Source organism: Fundulus heteroclitus, chromosome 11 (genome assembly GCF_011125445.2).
Source record: "Fundulus heteroclitus isolate FHET01 chromosome 11, MU-UCD_Fhet_4.1, whole genome shotgun sequence".
NCBI classification, from domain to species: Eukaryota; Metazoa; Chordata; class Actinopteri; order Cyprinodontiformes; family Fundulidae; genus Fundulus; species Fundulus heteroclitus.
This window is the reverse complement of record NC_046371.1, coordinates 24412635-24431844: the sequence shown is the minus strand read 5'-3', so window position 1 is coordinate 24431844 and position 19210 is coordinate 24412635. Positions and strand designations below refer to the sequence as shown.

The 19210-nt window shown below is 38.2% G+C and overlaps 1 protein-coding gene across 1 annotated transcript in view; it reads left to right on the top strand.

Moving 5' to 3' along the window:
* LOC105929339 (sodium/potassium/calcium exchanger 3) overlaps positions 1-14484 on the top strand; it is a gene marked incomplete in the record, with an annotated part of 21083 nt that extends 6599 nt beyond the window's left edge. The window contains 15 exon segments of the mRNA XM_036143208.1: positions 550-626; positions 1879-1953; positions 2058-2142; positions 2571-2674; positions 4825-4899; positions 4985-5010; positions 10051-10104; positions 10192-10334; positions 10407-10561; positions 10636-10873; positions 12101-12267; positions 12389-12503; positions 12583-12695; positions 12785-12850; positions 13977-14484. Of these exon segments, the coding sequence (XP_035999101.1) occupies positions 550-626; positions 1879-1953; positions 2058-2142; positions 2571-2674; positions 4825-4899; positions 4985-5010; positions 10051-10104; positions 10192-10334; positions 10407-10561; positions 10636-10873; positions 12101-12267; positions 12389-12503; positions 12583-12695; positions 12785-12850; positions 13977-14087 (1604 nt within the window).
* Between the last annotated feature and the right edge of the window lie 4726 nt (positions 14485-19210).

The following is a 19210-nucleotide window of genomic DNA, read 5'->3' as shown; positions in this document are numbered from 1 at the left end:
AATCCATGTAGCCTTCGTGCATCTCCACAGCTACAGCGCGCTTATGTGAGCATGTCGGCTCATTGTTGTCTCACACAGCAAAGGAGCTATTAATAGCCTCACGCTGCGCCGTAGTTTAAATTCATCCAGCACCCGCTCTGAGATGTGAACTGGAGCTGCACCACACTCTCCAGGCTGGCTTTGGCAATGGCAAGGGAACAGCCCAGCACTCATTTAGTTGTTTTATGTTTCAGTTTTTCACTCCAGGTAGAACAGAAAAGTGAATTTACACATCAGTCAGTTTCACTATCACCTCACTTCCTTTATTATTCTGGTATATGTAGAGTTTGGGTTACACCACAATCTGCATGATCGTAATAGAGACATTAAACATTTGCTCTTATTGGTATATATATATATATATATATATATATATATATATATATATATATATATATATATATATCTATATATATATATATATAGTTATATATATATATAGTTTGCTCAGTAGTTTTTAATCTTTTTTATATGTACATCAGATGTTTATAATGTTAATCCAATCCACAGCCATCCATGAATTTCCAGAAGACATCTTTACCAAGGAGCAGAGGAAGAATGGGGCTGTGCTTCTCCATGCACTCTGCGTGAGTGTTTTTTTTATTTTTTATCTTGCGTTTGCTTTTCATGCGTGTAGTGCCTCGCAGAAGTATTCAAAGCCATTGATCATTGAAATGTTTTATCAAACTTCAACTAAAATCTTAATTTATTTGAATTTGATTTTATAAGACTATGCAAATATTACACAAAAGGAGCATAAAACTGTAAAGTTGAAGAAGGATACTTTTTTTGTTTACATGTAATATAAAAAAGTATGGCATTTAGGCCCACTTTGTGGTAATTACAGCTGTAGGTCTTCTGTGCAATAGCTCTACAAGCTTTTCTCATATAGACATTGAAATATTTACCCATTGTTCTTTGCAAAAAAAAAAAAAAAACTCCCTCTCAGATTGGATTGAGTGTGTGTGAACATCAGATCTCATGATTGCCACAGAATCTCAGCAGGATTCAGGTCTGGACCATTGTAACTCTTCATATGCTTTGATCTAAATCTTTCAAGCTCTGGGTGTGTGTTTAGAGTTAAAGTCCTGCTGGTGGGTGAACCTCTTCACCATTCCCAAGTGTTTTTGCAGCCTCTTACCGGTTTTCCTCCTGGACTGTCCTTCCATCCATCTTTCAGTCAACTCTGACAAGGTTCCTCTTTCCTGCTGAAAAAGCACATCCCCACGGCATGATGCTCTGCTTTTCTGTTGGCCGTGGTTTGTTGGGGAGGATTGCATGTCACACACAATGTTTTCATCTACCCTCTCCACATGAGAGCTGCACCCTTAAATAGCTTGTGGTCTACTGCAAACTGGACTTCTTGTTGATTTCTATCAATGGCTTTCTCTCTTCCAATCTTCCCCAATGGTCACGTTTGTGGAGTACACGAGTAATAGTTGTTCTCTCGACAGATTATTTTAGTTCAGGATCTCTGCAGCTCCTCCAGAGTTACCCTGGGCTTTTTAGCTGCTTTTCTAGTTAATGTTTTTTTTGTTTGACTTCACAATTTATATTTTATTTTATAACCTGACCTGCTTTAAGCTTCTCCACAATTATTTCCCCTTCAAATTCGCAATTTGCACTACTTTATGTTGGTCAGTCACATAAATTCAATGAGATACATTGATGTTTGTTGTTGTTGTAACGTGATAAAATATCTAAATGCTCAAGGGGTATGGAATGATTCTGCAATACATTGTATTTTCTACTTCAACAAACACACAAAGCAAACAATTTAATTTAAAGAAGAATCACTGTGTGTATTTTACCTTATATCTACTGAAATGTGCTTTTCAGGCTTTCTACATGTTCTACGCTCTGGCCATCGTCTGTGATGACTACTTTGTCCCTTCTTTGGAAAAAATATCAGAGGTGAAGAAAATCCGCCCCAGCCTGCCTTCAGATTTAATGTTCTCACTTTGAGAGGCTATTTTAATCTGTTATTTTATTCTGGGCTCCTTTTTTTAATCTTCCAGAACCTGCAGCTCAGCGAGGATGTGGCAGGAGCGACATTTATGGCCGCTGGAAGCTCCGCCCCCGAGCTTTTCACCTCCCTCATTGGTTGGTAGCTTTGCGAATCTAGACCAAGTAACGGCTGAGTTGGCTCTGTGACATTTGCGCTTATTCACATCAATCTTAAGTTGTAAACCGAGAATAACTTTATGTCATAACCAGTGTATATCAGAACTCCCCAGGAGATGTCAGCAGAGAAAAGTTTTAAACCGATTCAGACAGAATGTCCTAAAACACTTGCTAATGAAAATTAAAGTTACAGGAGACTCAAAATGCAATTTATCTGTTTTAGGGTGGTCAGTGGTTGTACATGTAGTCTTATTTTTAATATTTTGTGGCAGTAGTCGCCTTTACTATTGAAAGTAAGCTGACAGGAAGGGGGCTGAGAGACGGGGGGAGACGTGCGGCAAAGGTCCAACCTGGGACGGCACGCTGCAGCAAACAAATTAACTCAAACTAACCATTCTCATCTTTAGGTGTTTTCATCACCAAAGGTGACGTTGGGGTCGGCACAATTGTGGGTTCAGCTGTCTTCAACATCCTGGTCATTATTGGGCTGAGTGGGATCTTTGCGGGCCAGGTAGTACAGATTTTATTCATGCTTTTGTTTCTTTTTTTGTTTCTTTGTTCCAATCCTTTCATTCAATACACAAAGGTACTGCAGGATTTGTTTCTCAAGTAGCCATTGAATACTTTTATTTACTACAAAGTGTTCTCACTTGATGGCAGCACAGATGCATCTCAAAAATGTGAAAATCTTGAAAAAGAAAAAAAAAATTCACTTATTTCAGAAAGTAAAAGTTGTATATTATGCTGTATAGATTCATTGCACAGTAAAAATATTGCAAGCCTTCATTTGTTGTAATTTTGATTAATATGTCTTACAGATAAGCAAAACCCAATATGTGGTGTGTGTTGTGGGAAAGTTAAATATTGGAAACTGGTGATGTCGCTTATCAGCTAATTAACTCAAAACACCTGCAAAGGTTTCCTGAATCTCTGAATGACCTCTCAGTCAGGGTCAGTAGGCGACACAATCATGGAGAAGACAGCTGACTGGACACATGTCCAGAAGACACTCCATAGGGAGGACAAGCCACAAAGGGTCAGTGGATCAGAAGCCGGTTGTTGCATCAAAGCATATTCAAAGAAAGTTAAGTGGAAGGAAAAAATGTGGTAGGAAATGATGCACAATCAGCAGGGATAACCACAGTCTCGAGAAGACTGTCCAGCAAAACACCTTCAAGAACTTGGGTTACAAGCACCTTACCTGGACTAAAGGGAAAAACAACAGGGCTGTTGTTTAGTAATCCAAATTCATCTTTGAAATTAAATTCTCAACTTCATCTGGAAATCAAGGTCATTAGTGGAGAGGCACAAAATCTACATTTCCTGAAGTCCAGTGTGGCATTTCCACAGTCATTGATGGATGAGGGTGCCAAATCTTCTGCTGGTCCACTGGTTTTTATGTCTATGTCCGTTGTGTCTACCTGGATATATTGTTTGTGTGAATCCTAAGCCGGTGCCTGTCTCAAAAAATTTTTTACCACGCTACACATGGTGACAAAAGAAGATTCTTGATAGAAAATCTATGGACTGTTGTCAGGAGGAAGTTGAGAGACATCAGAACCAACAAGGCAGATGAACCGAAGACAGCCATCATAGCATTCTGAGCTTCTAGACTTAGACTTAGACAACTTTATTTGTCATCCTGCATGCACAGAGTGCGTACAGAACAGAATTTCGTTTGCATCCAGCTTGGAAAATCACGGTAAAATGCAGTAAATTTCAGTAAATTACAGTCTGAGCCACAGGCTGATCACCTCCATGACAAGCGGCACTGATGCAGTAATTCATGCAAAAGGAGCCCACACCAAGTGTTCAGTCCATATAAAATTACATACTTTTCAGAAGCATGACATTTCTGTTTTAAATATGCTTTTCCTTTTGAACTTATCTAATAAACAAATTTTCCGAGACACAGAATTTTGGGCTTTCGTTATCTGTAAGCCTTTATCATTAAAGTTCCAAAAAAAGATAAAGGCTTGAAATACTTTATTCTGTGTAATGAATCTAAGTAATACTTCCTGAAATGACTGACAAAAAATGTTGAACTTTTTCAAGATGCTCGTATGTTTTTAGATGCACCTTTATTTCAATTAAGGCTGCACAATACATTGCAAATATATAATCTATACAATATCCTTACAATACTGCTCTTAAAAAACATATTCCCTTTGAAATAAGCTTCTTCGTGACACCAGTTACATAAAGAAATGGGAATCTTATCACTAAACTGGAACCAACAGAGGAGAAAATTGTAATAATTTTAACAATACTGTCGGGGATAATAATTTGTTGTTATTGTTGTCATGAGAAATCCAAATTGTCATCATGATAAGATATCTTTCATGATAACCATAAATTATACAATAAATGCCGATCCCTATACTGGACACAAATGACGCTGGCCAAAATGGAAATGGTGTAGAAAGCACAGATTAGAAAGAGAGGAAAGAAGAAAATAGGACTATATTGCAGGTCATATAGTCTTAATATTTACCAGCATTGTCACCATTGTGAGATTTTCTAGTATCGTGCAGCCCTAATTTCCATTAAAGAAAGGCAGTCCTTAATGAACGTGCTATTAAAGCAAGCTCTACTTCTGTTTTAATGCTAATGATACCTCTTTCATGCTGTTTAAACTGGATTTGAATCTTGCCTCCACAGACGGTGGTCCTGACATGGTGGTCTCTTTTTAGAGATTCGTGTTACTACATCTTGTCTGTACTGGCACTCATTATGGTGAGCGCTGCATTCAGGCTGCACATGCTCTCTCTTTCTGTGCGTTAACGCTCACCTACTGCTTTCTGATTTGTTTTCTCTCTAGGTTATCTATGACGACAAAGTTTACTGGTGAGTCAGACATTTTATACTCATGAGCCCATTCATTCATTCATTCATTCATTCATTATGTTGACTTCATGTAGGATTTTTATGTTGATAAACATTAATCTTTCAAATATTTTAAATATATATGAGACAAGCACATTAATATTTTGTTGTTATTGAATGCAAACCTTAAAACTACAACTATTTGGGCACTTATTTAATGTAATAATAAAATCCTGATTTCCTAGCATTTTATTGTATTTTAATAAAATGTCCACAAAAGAAACAAAATATTGCTCATTAGTATAAACAAAAATGAAATGAATCATCACAGAGCCAAATGACACAAACGTATACAAAAATCTTGCGACACAACTAAGGAACCTTTCAGATCCAGAAAAGCCTGGAACCCAATCTGTAGGAGTCATTGTCATGAACTGTGCATAAACCCTAAAAAATAAACAGAAAACAATAGGTCTAATAACAAAATGTGGTTTTATTTCAGGAACATTTTGCTGCAGGTGAAGTCATTAAAAGACCAATTTCAACTGTACTGCTCAAACTTTCAGGGAAAATATAGCTCTCATGACGTACCCATTGACAGATCATTAATTAAAAAATAATTCATTGTTTGTTTTTTTGTTGTCAAGCACATGCTAAACGAAGCAGAGAAGGTTGGTTTGAATATAGCAGATATGATGGATATAAATTTAAGATATTTAGTATGGAAATTTGTGAAATTGGGCAAAAAAAAATCAGATGTGATGCATATATTAAGATTGGAGGCATAAAATCAGCTCAAAAGAACAATTGTCAATAGTTTATTGATGTAACTATTTTATCTATAATGTGTCATTCTATTGAAGGACTGGCAAGATATTCTTGAGGTGTTGAATTGTTTGGTGAATTTACACTGGTTTGCCCGTGTAAATTGGTGGTAGAAGAGTGACACACTTAGTTCCCGAGAAGTATCTTATATGCAAATACTATTAACTCTGGCAAATAAATCAACAAAAGGTTTTTTAATGGGTGGCTCACTACAGAGACCACTATCATTTAAAGGGTTATTTTTACATTTTACTAATCATATGCTCACATTTCCATTGGAGCATTCCTTCCGTTTGTGTCAAAGGTCCTTTAGGTGTGATCTTTCTTCAAGCTTGAATTGTTGTCATAACCTCCTCTTAAATCCCTGCTCTTGTAATTAGAGCAGCCACTGTCTCAAGAGCTTCTACAATCAGACTGTGAAAATTAAATAAGTAATCTACCAGAAAATATATCTGATTCTGCAGAAGCTCTTTTCAAACTTGGCAGAAATTGATGAAAGATGAACAAATGAAGGTTGATTATATTGCCATTATCTATATGGTGGTTCCTACTGATTACACTTGAAATAGCGAGTGAAGTTTAGTGTTATTGCAAGACTGGGTATCTACGTCCATCAGTCAGATTTAGGGGTTTGAATGTGTCCTGTGGTAAATATACTCTTTTCGGCTGACTTGTTGCCTTCAATAAAAGATAAAAGGTTCATTTGGCGGTAAAATGTAGTGGCTTTAATGAAAGAGTACATTTATTTAGGGAGTGAATGCCTGAGGTAGCAATGGATGTTTGAGAGATTTATTTCAGAGCATTTCTGCTGCTGTGTTTTACTTCACCTCCGTCTTCCTGAACACCGACAAGCAGATTTGTACTTTGGCGGACGTTGCCAACATTAGTGTCCTTGTATTGGAGAGATCAATCTTCCTGTGAGCAGTGGTATAGGCTGCTCTGTGGCTCAGTGCTGCAAGACTTTTGGGTCCTGTTGACTTAGTGAAATAAGATGTGTATTGATAGAAAGTAACTCACGACCTATTTTGATATTTTAAAACACATTTACTATCAGTTAAACAGTCTGTTATCAATGTGATAATCTGATTGAATCCTTTCTTTCCCATTGATCACGTACTATACATAAAAAAAGCAGGAGTAAATCTATTTCTTAGTTTAAAGCAGTATCTTCTGGTTATTATTTTTAGGTCTTCCGCTAAGTATACATTTATGCCAGTCTAATCTATATTTGGAGGTACTTCCTGACATGAAACATTAGCAAAAAACTGGACTTACAAAGACAAAAAGAGGCAATGAACTATACGTAATATCAGCTACTGATTATAGTTTAAAAGGCATAGGCTACAAAAGTGATTGAACCTATAGTAACTTATCAGTCAGCCAATTTAAGCTGAGAGCTGTAAGATATTTTCAGACTTTGTCTCTGTGTGAAAATGTATATCATCCATCTAACTAACTCCCAAAGGATGAGGACTAGAGGGAAAAGAAGAGAGGGGGGCAGTCCATCCCAGTTAGTTACTTGACCTTGGATCTCACTGTGTTTAGTAATAGAAACAATCCCAGTGTGGCAGAAGACGTTAGTATTTCTTTTCACTCTGGTAGTGTGCTCCAGTATCTCACCGATTTTTCTTGAACGTGGGAAATATTTCCACAATGTCCTTTGAATCGGCCTAGGAAATCACTTGAGAAAGGCCAGCCACTGCTTATCTTTTTAGCTATTTGTGTCTGTGGGCCTTACTTTGTCTAATGTGGCTATCAGAAAAAGGGGAGGCTTTTTTTTTTTTTTGGTAAAATCTCCCCATTTTGGCATGCAAAACACAAAGTGTAAATAAAGATCTAACTTGTCACTTTAGCTTGGTTGCTGACTGGGTGAAGCATATTGTGTCACCTACTGTTTTTGTTGTTGCACTCAGCAGATCTCTTTGGTGTTTCAGATCTCCTTAGATTTGATCTGAATTCTACTGTGACACCTCAGAGTTATTCTAACAAATAAGGTCAAAACCCATTTTCTGCTGCTGCACATTATGTTTGGGAAGCCTTTGTGTTTCACAGTTTTACTCAGCGTGATGAGGGTTGCTAGCTTAGCGTTAGCTTCATCACTACTATAGCTAAACGGTCCTCAGCAGGACTTCTTTTCAGCGTAACAGACGGCTGGTGGTGGCGGGTGTGACCGCTTGTGTGTGTGTGTGTGTGTGTGTGGGGGTGGGGGGGGGGGGGGGGCTGGCTACTACAGAGCACACCCAGTGGATCAAAATATACTCTTGCTAACAGCGTTATAAGGTTACGAGTTACTTACTTCTTCACAAAACATGCTCCTCCAAAAGGTGATGCTGCTTTGCTGTGTTTTCATCCCTCGCAAATATGCTCATATGAGACGACGGGTGAGAAGGGGAGGGGAAACGGGGGCCAGTTGCTGCTGGAGTGAAGGTAGACAGTGGAGTTGCTTGTCACATATCTTGTTTTGGCCTACAGACTGTGCTCAACAGTCCACATAGTGGTGTTATTACACTTGTTCCTTTAAATAGCACCATTAAGCCGTGCTGCATGGCGAGGCAGTTGATCACAATATTTTCTTTGAAAGGTCGAATTTAGGGATCAAAGGAACAGCACTAGGCTGGTTTGAATATTATTCAGATAGACTTACTTTGGGAGTACCACAGGGTTCGATGATTGGGCCAGTTCTCTTTAATGTATAGATGCTTCCAATTGGTAAAACTATCAAGACTGCATGGGATACATTTTCACTGCTATGCTGATGATACTTAGCTATATTTATTGATTAATCCTGATGAATTTAATCAGTTGCACTACAGGCATGTCTTGAACATATAAAATCTGGATGACTTAGAATTTTCTGTTTTTCAATTCAGACTAGATTGAAGTTGTTGTCTTAAGGCCAGAGTATTTGAAAAAACAAACTGCTCAGTCAATCACTTAATCAGAATAACATTTAAGTGAAAACCTTGGTGTGGGCATGGTTAGAAAACACAACCCACGTTCAAAGGCCTCAGCCCTCGACGTAGACCTAGGTTGGAGTTCCAGCCCATACACCATTGCCGCATTGTCTTCCCCCTCTCCCTCAATCCCATTTCTTGTCCGCGTATGGTCAACTAAAGGCCACTAGTGTCACAAAATAAAAATCAAATAAAATCCTTGGTATTATTTTTGACCAGCCCACATCATTCGCGCCCCATATTAAACAGGGTTTATGGGATTTTCTTCTTTCACCTCTGAAATATTGACAAAATTACAAACATCTTGTCCAGGAGATATGCTGAAAAAGTAGTAAATGTATTTGTTACTTCAAGGGTGGACTATGCGATTCTTTACTGTCAGGAACTCCACAAAATGCAGTTAAATTCTTCAGCTTATCTCAAACACTTCCACAAGAGTTCTGATGAAACTTTTTACGAAGCTTATAGTTATAGTGGCTTAGGTTACCCTGAGCTATCTCTGTAGTCATGCTGCTATAAGCTTAGGCTGCTGGAGGACATAAACACCACTTTCCCGCACTCTGCTACATTCTCCTACTACTCTCCAATCTTGCATTTTTTGCTGTTATTTCAACTTCAAACTTTATATTCTTTCTTCGTTTTTCTCTTCATAGTAGCTACAGCAGGTCTGGCCTTCTGTTTACACCATCCATGATGGGGGCATTGGCTGAGCTACTGCTACCAACACCGTCTTATTCTCCTTCTATAGATGATACAGTTGGCCCCGTTTTTCAGTAGTTAACCCTGTTTCTCTCCTAGACATAGCCGTTGGCTGAGATTTTACTGGTATAACTGTATGTGCTCTCTTTTATCCTCTAGACTTGAAAACTAGCTCAAAGCTTATCTGCTTAGCTGTGCTAGATATTGCCACTTAAAGTACTGCCAATGACGTTTTACTTTTATTGTAAAAAGTACTCCTGGATCAGTGCTTATGTGTCCTTTGTGTACGTATACTCTGTCTTCCTCAAATCCCCAGTCGGTCGTAGCAGATGGCCGTTCACACTGATCCTGATCCCTCTGGAGGTTTCTTCTTGTTAAAGGGGAGTTTTCCTTTCACTATCGCTACAATGCATGCTCGGTAGCGACAGAACACGTTGCACGGGGCTGTCTGCTGTCGTACGCGCTCATCCAGGAGGACTGAATGCTCCATATCTATGACTTGATGCAATCTGCTGGGTTTCCTTAGAAAGCAGCAGATGGAAGATAGAAGAGTATGTTAATAATAATGCTGCTCTCTGTACAGGTGGGAGGCACTGATCCTCATGACCATGTATGGGATCTACATTATAATCATGAAGTGAGTTCACACTGAACATCATCAGTTCCCCGTCATCACATTCGGAGCAACGAGGGTAAACCTTGTTTATCGTCTGTTTGGTTGCAGGTTCAACTCCCAGATTTCAGCGTTTGTAATGCACCGGTTAAGGAGCAGCAGATCGTGCTGCCACACGTCAGAGGGGAGCGCCGAGAACAAGATGGGAGAGGAGGCCTCAGCTTGTAACACCTCCCTGGTTCTTCTCAACAAAGGTCAGATAATACCTCTCAATAAATTATGTCTGTGCGCTTTTGTCCGCATGTGACCGATAACGACTCTCACAGGCCAAGAATCTCAGCCCGTCATCATGGTGGATGAGCTGCTCATACTCAACCCACATAAGCTGTCCTTCTCAGAGGCTGGTCTGCGTATCATGATAACCCCCCACTTCTCCCCCCGCACCCGGCTCTCCATGGCGGGACGTGTGCTCATCAGTGAGGTACTCGTTTCACATTTCACATTCGTACTTGTTGTGACGCACAGACGTAAGAAGCTCCTCTCTCTCCACCAAAGAGGCAGAGGCTGATCAGGAGTTCCAGATACCAGCGAGACGGTGAGGCCGCCACGGGGTCGAGGAAGGGGTCGCTCAGCAACAACCTGAAGAGGACGGGCTCCTGCAGTCTGGAAAACGGTGGCGGGAGACCGGGGATAAGAGAAGCAGAGTCAGGAGACAAGCCAGGGGCTGAGGGGTGCCGGCCGGAGGAGGAAGACGATGATGAAGATGGCATTTTTAGTCCTGTGCGCATGCCAGGTACGTTTCACGGGCTAAATTCAACCAGCAGGTCTTTGTATTTTTGGAAAGTTTCCTCTTTTTCTAATTTAGTAATGATGCTGTAAAAGGATTCATATTAACATGATTCATTTTTCATCATCGGATTGTGTCGTAGTACAACCACTGTTAGAATATGTATTTTAATTTTAATTTTATTTGATCTACCGACACTAATTTGTGAATAGTTGTGTAGTGGAAGGACAAACAAATGTCTGAAAGGTTTAGCTACAATTACAACTGCTGGGTTTTCACATCTTAAGATTTTTGGGTTACACTTTATTTGAAGGGGTCTACACAAGACTGACATTACACCGTCATAAACCTGACATAACACCTGTTATGAATATAAATGACTCATTATGAATGTTTAGGACTGTTGTCATTTATCGTCATTCGGTAAATTATGACACTTTTAAAGCAAAGTTGACATTATTTAAAATGTCTTTGTATGACAACTTGACATTAACAGAGACAAGGTTAAATTTAAGGCTTGATTTGGGATTAGGTTAAATCAAGGTCTTGATTTGGGATTTGGTTAAATTTAAGGCTTGATTTGGGATTAGGTTAAATTAAGGTCTTGATTTGGGATTTGGTTAAATTTAAGGCCTGATTTGGGATTAGGTTAAATTAAGGTCTTGATTTGGGATTTGGTTAAATTTAAGGCTTGATTTGGGATTAGGTTAAATGAAGGTCTTGATTTGGGATTAGGTTAAATTAAGGTCTTGATTTGGGATTAGGTTAAATTAAGGTCTTGATTTGGGATTAGGTTAAATTAAGGGCTTGATTTGGGATTTTGTTAAATTAAGGGCTTGTCATAACAAAGACATGTTAAACAATGTCAACTTTGCTTTAATAGTGTCATAATTTACCGAATCACAATTAATGACAACAGTCCTAAACATTCATAAAGAGTCATTTATGTTCATAACAGGTGTTATGTCATGTTTATGACAGTGTAATGTCAGTCTTGTGTACACCCCTTCAAATAAAGCGTTACCGATTTTTGTTCACTCTTCTTCACTTTAGCACTAAAGACTTTTATTGACAGTAATTCTTCTAAAAATGGGTAGAGAGAGAAGGGAGTAAGTCTTATAGCAAAGGTCTCAAGGTTGGGGATTAAGGCCCGGAAGATCAATTAAACTGGAGGTTCACCTTAGACAATATGTGTGATGTGTTGAACTGAAAAGTTTTTATTTTACATCACAGGCAGCTGCTGTGCGCGGGTGAAGTGGGTGATCACCTGGCCGCTGGGCCTCCTGCTCTACTGTACTGTGCCTAACTGCATTCGGCCACGCTGGCACCGCTGGTTCATGGTCACTTTCTTGGCCTCCACCCTGTGGATCGCTGTCTTCTCCTACCTCATGGTGTGGATGGTAAGAAGACAGAACGTGATGAACAGCAGACAGAAACTAGATAAAAATGATCCAAAATGCTTCAGGTTGCTTTAAAACAGGAAACGGTTTCCAGCTTAATGATCCTGCTGTATTTCATCAGGTCACCATTATCAGCTTTACGCTAGACATCCCTGACTACATCATGGGTATAACCTTCCTGGCGGCAGGAACCAGTGTCCCCGACTGCATGGCGAGCCTGATTGTAGCTCGACAAGGTAGCAGAAAAGTCACTTGAAACTTCAGTCTTTTCCCAGTCATCGCATTAGATTTAGATGTTGCTTTTTTTCTTTCCAGGCATGGGGGACATGGCAGTGTCCAACTCCATAGGCAGCAATATCTTTGACATCCTGCTGGGTTTGGGCTTCCCCTGGGCGCTGCGTACCCTTGTGGTGGACCACGGATCCATAGTACGCACTCATTTATTTCCCTATTCTTCCTTTTGTATTCATAATGTTCCTGTTCTGGCTTAACTACATGCTTTCATTCTTTTCCTCAGGTGTCCATAAATAATAAAGGTCTTGTATATTCTGTCATCCTGCTGCTGGCATCAGTGTTTCTGACTGTGAGTAAATGCAAACTATCAGATGTTTTAGTTATGTTTTTCCTACGGTCATGAACTTTTTTTTCAGCATTTCTATCTCTTAACTAGTATAGATTTATGAAAACTGGAACACTATGTTCAGGGTTTCCTCTACATGTAATTGATTGTAGCGCACCACCATGGCAAAATAAAAGCTGCCGTACCTTTAGAAGGAAGTCTTTCCTTTTTAATATGTGTTAAAACAAGAATTTAAATATCATAAAACTTTAAAATGTACTTTATTTTCAAAAACCAACCCCAAACTGCGAAGCTGGCCAGTGGCTACTGTGCTGCACAGAAGGAAAACCCGAGATGACAGTCCAGTGGAACCAACTTAGAGACCTGTTACTTTAATAAAATAGTGTGTGTATATATATATATATATATATATATATATATATATATATATATATATATATATATATATATATATATATATATATATATATATATATATATATATTCAGCGACATTTATAGAAAAACGAGAGGAACGTCAAATCCAGCCACTTTTCTATGTGTTTTTGGCAACTTTAGTGACTTCACGTGAAAGCACCAATCGTTCTGCCGTTACTGTCTTGAGGCAGCAGCGAGTGATGCTGTTTGATATAAATTATGTAAAGATTGTTTTTAATCTAGTCCCTTTTTTTTCTCTGACACTGTTGCACTAAAATAATTCCCTAACAGACTGCTTGAGTCGTTTATTCACCTCGTTCACTTTGTGTGCCTCTGAATGTATTTTTGGCCAAATTTGATGTATGCAGTGTAGATTTAGGCAATGTATAGAAATTCATAAATTATTTCACAAAGTTCATTCTTAGTTTAAGCATGTGAAAATGTTGCATTTGAACGACAGTAACGTAGTTAATTAATATAGTTTGGCCTTCATGCGTAATGTTTCAGATCTGGATAAAATGAGGAAGTTTATAGTTGGAATATGACAAAGTCTGAAAAAATCTAGGAATGTACTTTTCCAAGGCACTGTAAATGACAAGCAATTAAGTGTCAAAAATCTATATTTTGTGACAAATCGGAAGCCTGTGAGGTGAAAAGAGTGGATGGCCTTTATTCAGGTGATTGTGTCTTCACTGATCTCTGTTTCCTCTCAGGTAATGAGTGTGCATCTAAACCACTGGAGGCTGGACCGCCGGCTGGGTCTGGGTCTGCTGTTTCTCTACGCTATCTTCCTTCTCTGCTCCATCCTTTTCGGACAGATGTAAGACCTGACAGTCACGTGTCCCCGTTGTTAGACTTGTCCAACAGGTTCTATATTTCCCCACAAGTACGCTTATCTGAAGCCAAAAAATAATAATAGAGTGAAAGTGATGTGGTTTTCCTTGTGACAATTTCTGTGCACCTATGTACAAATCACTATGGTTAATGTTGTACAACTACACAAGTACGAGTTCTGGGTTTGTTTTGTTTTGTTTTTGTAGTTTTGTACAGTGCAGTGTTTGAAAAGTCTTTAGGCTTCCAAAAACAATTACTGACATGGCAAATGAGGCAGCAATACTGTTAGGCTTTTATCAACTTTGATAAGACAATGACATTGAAAATGTTGATCGTAAAATCTTTTTTGTAAAGAAGCGTTATAAATATAATATTTATTAGCAATGATTAATTTCATTATTTTTTTTCCTTTTGCACTTTTCTGCTGACATCCTTTGTTCAGCTAATGTTTAAGTCGGGTCCTATCAGAACCCACTTCAGTAAAGTATTTACACACACACACACACACATATATATATATATATATATATATATATATATATATATATATATATATATATATATAAATAATTATTTTATTAAAGTAACAGGCCAGTATAAATTTCAGTGATTTTATATAGTTATTTATTTATATTGTTTGTGCACCAACTTCATTTAAGCTAACTAGCTGTGTCGTCAATGTTAGCACAAGCTAAGATAATCTAATGCTAACTGGTGCTAATAACACTGTTTATGTTGCAGTTTCTGTTTCTGCTTAAATTTATCTAACACTTCTTACACAACTGCACCTGGCTACGGGGGAGGGGGGGGGGGGGGGGACACGAGATTGTTTTTGAGAGACAAGAAGCAATGATCACTGCCGTGTCGTGTTTGAGACTACTTTTTAATACATATGTTCTGAATGTACACCCTCTCTGAAACTAGCAATAGTGTTAAAAATATCAGATACTACAAGAGTAGATGATGTTAAAATGCACGATGTTGTGATAATGTTTTTATGATTTTTGCCTCACTAGTACCAGTACTGGTACTCCTTAAGGTACGTAAAGAGATTAACCAAGTAGGACAGCGTTTTTAGAATTTTATTACAGCCAAGTAGCATACTTCCTGTTTAGGTACGACAATCGATGTAATGTTTCTTAAATATTTTTGTAAAAATATTTTACTGTAATGACACTTTATTGAAGACAATCCAGAGAAACATAGGCTATATACCCATGTACATTTAGAACACAAGTTTGTGTTTACTGGTAAATGGTCATTTTTCTGTCACAGCAAACCGATTCTTCCTAAAAATCTTTCACTATATAGGCGGAAATTTGTATTTTACAGTGGAACTTGGAAGTATTTTCAGTTGTTAGATCTGTCGTTTCTAAATGTCTCTTCAAAAAGATCCTGGTCATTTCATTTTCCCCAGGTTGCTGTAAAACGATTATTGTCTACTTGATACTTTTTAATTGTTTATAAAACATTAAATACCTTGTCTAGTTTTACAATAATGAATGTCCTACAAAGAAGTGTTTTGTGGTGTTTTGACATTTTAAAGAGACAATCTTGTTTGTGTACTATTTTAACTAAAGTGCTTATTTGTGAAGGATCAGTGGGCTCTGAAAGCTGTGATGCAAACGCTCCTATGCGTTGGCATTAACAATATTAAGCTCATGATAAAACGTTATCCAATTAAGTATTTCATCAAGTAAAATCTATTGCTATTTAAAATCCAGACACTTGTCTTATTTTACTCTTTAGGTTTAACTGCTGCCCCAGAACGCTCCTTAAGGGATGGGTTAAATGCAGAGGACACATTTCATTGGAATGTATGTTGTAATGACAAATGAAGATGATTAATAATCTAACATTTGAATAGAAATAACAAATGTAACCCATTTCTAAGACTCTGATCTATCAGGGTTTTTTTTTTTATATCCTTACCTGAGGCAGAAATGGTCCCATCCTCATGGTCCCTAGCCTCTGTCAGCGTTCAGCATTGGTTTCTGAGACTCATTTGGTAACAAAAATTGCAACCTTAACAGCTGTGCGCAGCGCTCTCCAAAATTTATACGGTAGACCATATCCAGTTACAATTAACAGCTTCAGAGATTTCTTTTGGATCACAGAAGACTGTTGTTTCATGGGTGCAATAAAAAAAGTGCAATAACTAATTTTTTTTGTCAGAAGAAGTGTTTCTGAGTGACAAATCAAATGTCTGTAGTTCACTTGTTGCTCAAGGGAGATAAAACCCATTTAGGTGCCTAACATGTAAATATGTGCAAGATAAGCAACAAAGAAGTCAGTAACGATAGCTACATTTTCAAATAGGACATTTCTTCAAAGGTATTTTTCAAGTCAGAAATTTGAGAGGCAATATTTAGAGATGCAGGAAATTGACTGATTTTGATTTTTGTAATTTAATATTTTTCCTCAGTGAATGCACCATAGCCAAATCCTACCACGTCACTAGTAGCGCCACCCTGTGGTGTGGATGACGTTACTGTGTGAAGCAGACTTAAAGTTAGCCGTTTTCAGCTATGTAAGGTGTTTCAAAAATGAATTCAGAAGAAAACATGAAAGCCATTTAAAAGGAAAGCGTCTTTTCTATGAGGGGGATGTTGGCTATTCATTCAGGCAGCGACAACCATGACCAGTGCTGGTCATTTTGCCCCTTCACCATTATAGTTTGGGTTGTTTTCCATTCAACTAGGGGAAAGTTGCCTTATGTCAAGTTGCCTGAACATTGAACTGACTTGGAGACAACTTCAGCAGATACGAAGACGGCTGAGCATCTTCAACAGAGCGGACTGTTTCACGCATTTGAACTCATCCTGTTTGGATTTGGGTCGACGTCTAAGCAAGGGACACACACCCAGACTGGTTAGCTATCAATGCTAATTGTGCTAATCACTAATAAAAGATACAAAGACACTTTGAAATGGCAACAACTCCATTTAGTATAATTCTGTTTTATCCTGATATAAATGACTGTTCATGGCTGGAGGGCTAGATAAAAAAAAAATGTAATACTGTAAATTCTCATTTTAATTGGCAGGTCCAAACCCTACAAACACTGCAAAATGGCCACAAATCTCAAAGTTTTGTATTGTAAAGCTGCTAAAATAATGAGTTTTATTAATAACCATTTGTTGACTGTTTTTGTTTTCAATAATGTAACTGATTTATAAGACGGAAGAAAGACAGCCAATTAAAGAGCTCAGTATTTATTTAGACATTTTTTATACAATAAAACATTCCATCACAATTCAAATAAAAGTCCACATGAAGAAAATTCCCCTAATCTGTAAACCTATGATCTTGATTTAAATATCACTTTATGTAACAAACAATTCTCTCCCAATCCAAAATCAAAACCTGACAATAATCACATAGCCGGCCGTAATGTGACAACGTAAAATGAGAGAAATGTCCTTTGTTAATGCAAGTTGCTCTCGGTGGTTGGATTGCTCGTCTCCCGTTGCGATCGCACAAAGTCTTGTTTCCGAACTTCGGAAGAGAGAGAGAGAGAGAGGCTCCGGCTGAGATCTGGATCACAGGATTACCTAAAAAAAGCAACCTCCATCTAAATCCCACAGAATCCCAAACATCACTGATGGATACAGAAAGAAACAGCTAAACAGTCTACTAGCCACTCCCTCTAGAAAAAGCTGTTTTTAATAGGAAAGTAAACCAAGTCATACTCGTGTAATGCTTTAGTTATTGTTAGCTGGCTAATGAAAGGACATGATAGCATGGTTAACTTATTTTACACCGTTTCCTCCGACACCTGTACCGACCCCGACTATATATGAGAGAGAAGGGCGTCACTACAGACTATTAAAGCAGAACCCGCAGCTGGAACCACGCTTCTCGTGACTCTTTCCCAGTTCTTTGCATCTGCATGCTCACGTCTGTAAATACTGTTTCTGTTTGAGGTAAAGGAACCGCTTCAGCCACACCTTCGCTGTTAGCCATCATCACATTTAGAAAACTAAGGAGGACGAAAACAGCAGCCTCTGCAGGACTAAAACACACACTGACTTTTCTACAATGTAGAACCATTTATGCATCTGGGGCCAAAGAGTTCCTGTCATTTTAGTTTCTCTTAAGAAAAAAAGCTACAGTAACACACATTATCTGCCTAACCGACTGCTACAAGTCCCCCCGTCCTCCCAGAGTCATGCAGGAGCTCCTGGTGGCAAATGATCAGCAAACTGCTAGAACACAGCGATATTCCCTTTATTAGGCCGCTGACGCTAGCAGGATTTAGTTTTTAATTAGTCACCATGACGACCACAACATGGCATATTGAGCATGTTTGGTGCTGTAACCCTTAGGTCCGTACTAAGGTACTGACAGGGACAGTGGATCCATAACATTTACACACCCCAGTAACAATGGCCTTAAAAAAAAAAAAAAAAAAAAAAAAAAAAAGTTCAACTAAAACAAAAACTTATTTAGGGAAGAGAATCGAAAAGAACAGCTTTATTAACCTGGACGCATACGTGAGCACAGCTTTAAACCAGGAGACGTTGGCGCACAACATCTTGAACCCACCAAAATCTGCCTCGCAAACATCCTCCAAACATGTCGGCTTGTGAGGATGTCCCACTGAGCTATATAATACACTGGAGTGCTGATTTTGCCGAAAAACTGAAGTCACTGGCCGCCATCTTGCTACTCCCTACTCTCACAGAATCCCATAGGATTTGGTTGCAACAACAAGCAGTTTTCTGGCTGTGTGAAAACGTTTCACAGGTAATTCTACAGTCAGTGGATGTACTAACACTATCAACTACTAGGACATTAGGTGCTGAAATACTTTACATGTTATTCATATTAAATATATATGTGTAAGTATGTGTATATGTATATATATATATGTATACACATATGTAAATATATGTTTTTGTATATTGTTTTATATATCTATAAATGTTAAATATATATATTTAAATGAATAAAATGCAAAATATTTCAGCACATGACTTTCTCATTACTTGATAGTTTTAGAACATAACATAAAAGTATATGACATTTGACATTTTAAAAGTCTTAAGCCCCCCCTGAACATGAGAAAATTCTCGTTATTCGATGCTGTAGCGCACATATTCCCTAGTTA